Source organism: Branchiostoma floridae, chromosome 12 (assembly GCF_000003815.2).
Source record: "Branchiostoma floridae strain S238N-H82 chromosome 12, Bfl_VNyyK, whole genome shotgun sequence".
In the NCBI taxonomy this organism is placed as follows: domain Eukaryota; kingdom Metazoa; phylum Chordata; class Leptocardii; order Amphioxiformes; family Branchiostomatidae; genus Branchiostoma; species Branchiostoma floridae.
The window spans coordinates 7,063,944-7,065,589 of NC_049990.1; the positions used below are offsets into that span (position 1 = coordinate 7,063,944).

The following is a 1,646-nucleotide window of genomic DNA, read 5'->3' on the forward strand; positions in this document are numbered from 1 at the left end:
GAGGCATGCTAGGTATGCCCACGGCGGAAATGGAGAGAGACAATTACATGACATCCATTACATGTAGGTATACATGTACACCTCTTCAAAATTGTACCATGTTACCATGTACTATGAATGATGTAAAGCATTGGCATGAAAACTTTTTGCTCCAAGTTCTAGTACTCCACAATGAATGTGTGCGACATGTGCTGCTCACAGATCACCTACCTGGATAACGCAGGGTTAAGGTCTATTTAACCCAGCCCCAGGCACGCCCCAAAGATCTTTGAAATCCCGACATAAGCTATCGCAGTAAGTCTAGGTCAAGTATCCTGTCTTGCCGAAGCTCCACGAGCTTGACCTTGTATGGAAAGGTCGCGAAGATGAATGTTATTGTCAGTGGAACATCATGGAGGAATACTGAGCAGGAGATATCAGCAGAATTATTCATTTTCTGCATGATGCAAGAATTTAGACCAGTGCAACAGCCTTGTAGAGCGCTCGCTTTGCATTCATAAGGTTGCGGGTTCGAAACCCGGTCAGGTCATACCAAAGATGTTTGAAATTGTACATACTGCTTACTCTACTCAACATGTATTAATTTTAGAACATAACAATCATAAACCTCAATTACAAGTAAAACAAGGAATCAAGTTTGACTACATTGCAGCGGTCGCATTGCTTGCAGTTTTTTTTTTTCATTTCTCATGTTGTTTTTCTTTCTTTTCGTGTGCAGGTCAGGCTTCAACTGTGGGACACAGCCGGGCAGGAGAGATTTAGGAGCCTCATCCCTTCCTACATCCGTGATTCTACAGTAGCAGTCGTTGTCTATGATATCACAAGTAAGGCCTAGGAAAATAATGTTGTGAAACACAGTGAAAACTGCGAATCTCTGTGAAAATTTCCATTTTACTGTATCTTTTAGTAGAATTTAGACTGTAGGTTGTATAGTCACGCAGTACATGTAAACATATTATGTCTTCTCCTCCTGGTAGAATAGTAAAACCTGTTTGTAGTACATACATGTACATGTACCTGTTACATCAGAGCCCACCAACCTTCCCTCAACCAAGACGGGGGCCGATACCGACTTTCAAGCACCTTTGACCCATTGCTGATGTCACACTTTGGTCTTGATGTGTGGCATAGGCTTTGGGTCATTTCAGCTTGATAAGGATCAGAAGACTGATTGAAAGCTTGTTGGTTATAAGCGCTTTATTTTGTGTACGGATATAAAGTTTACAATTGTAATATGATACATGTGCCTGTTGTCCCTCGGCAGATGCCAACTCCTTCCATCAGACATCAAAATGGATCGACGACGTTCGAACCGAGCGAGGGAGCGATGTCATCATCATGCTGGTTGGGAACAAGACAGACCTGTCAGACAAAAGGTGAGGAAAAGTGTATTTTACATGTTGGTGAATAGTTTCATCAGGTTTATGTCACTGAATAAAGATACTCTTTTTACAACCATCATAATGCTTTATGTAGATACTTTTCGTTTTGTGACCACATCTGAACTGTGAGCAGCAACACATGTCTTGCATTACAATGTGAACCAGTCAGAATTGCCCTGAAGAAGGTGACAGACGGTCACTGAAACATTGGTGAGAATAAAGCATTGGTTGTGTAAAAAGAGTCTCTTCATTCAGTGACATACC

The 1,646-nt window shown here is 41.6% G+C and overlaps 1 protein-coding gene across 1 annotated transcript in view; it reads left to right on the forward strand.

Annotated features, from left to right (window-relative positions):
- Positions 1–1,646, forward strand: part of LOC118427347 (ras-related protein Rab-6A) — a gene marked incomplete in the record, with an annotated part of 76,096 nt that overhangs the window by 57,654 nt on the left and 16,796 nt on the right. The window contains 2 exon segments of the mRNA XM_035837087.1: positions 719–824; positions 1,265–1,376. Of these exon segments, the coding sequence (XP_035692980.1) occupies positions 719–824; positions 1,265–1,376 (218 nt within the window).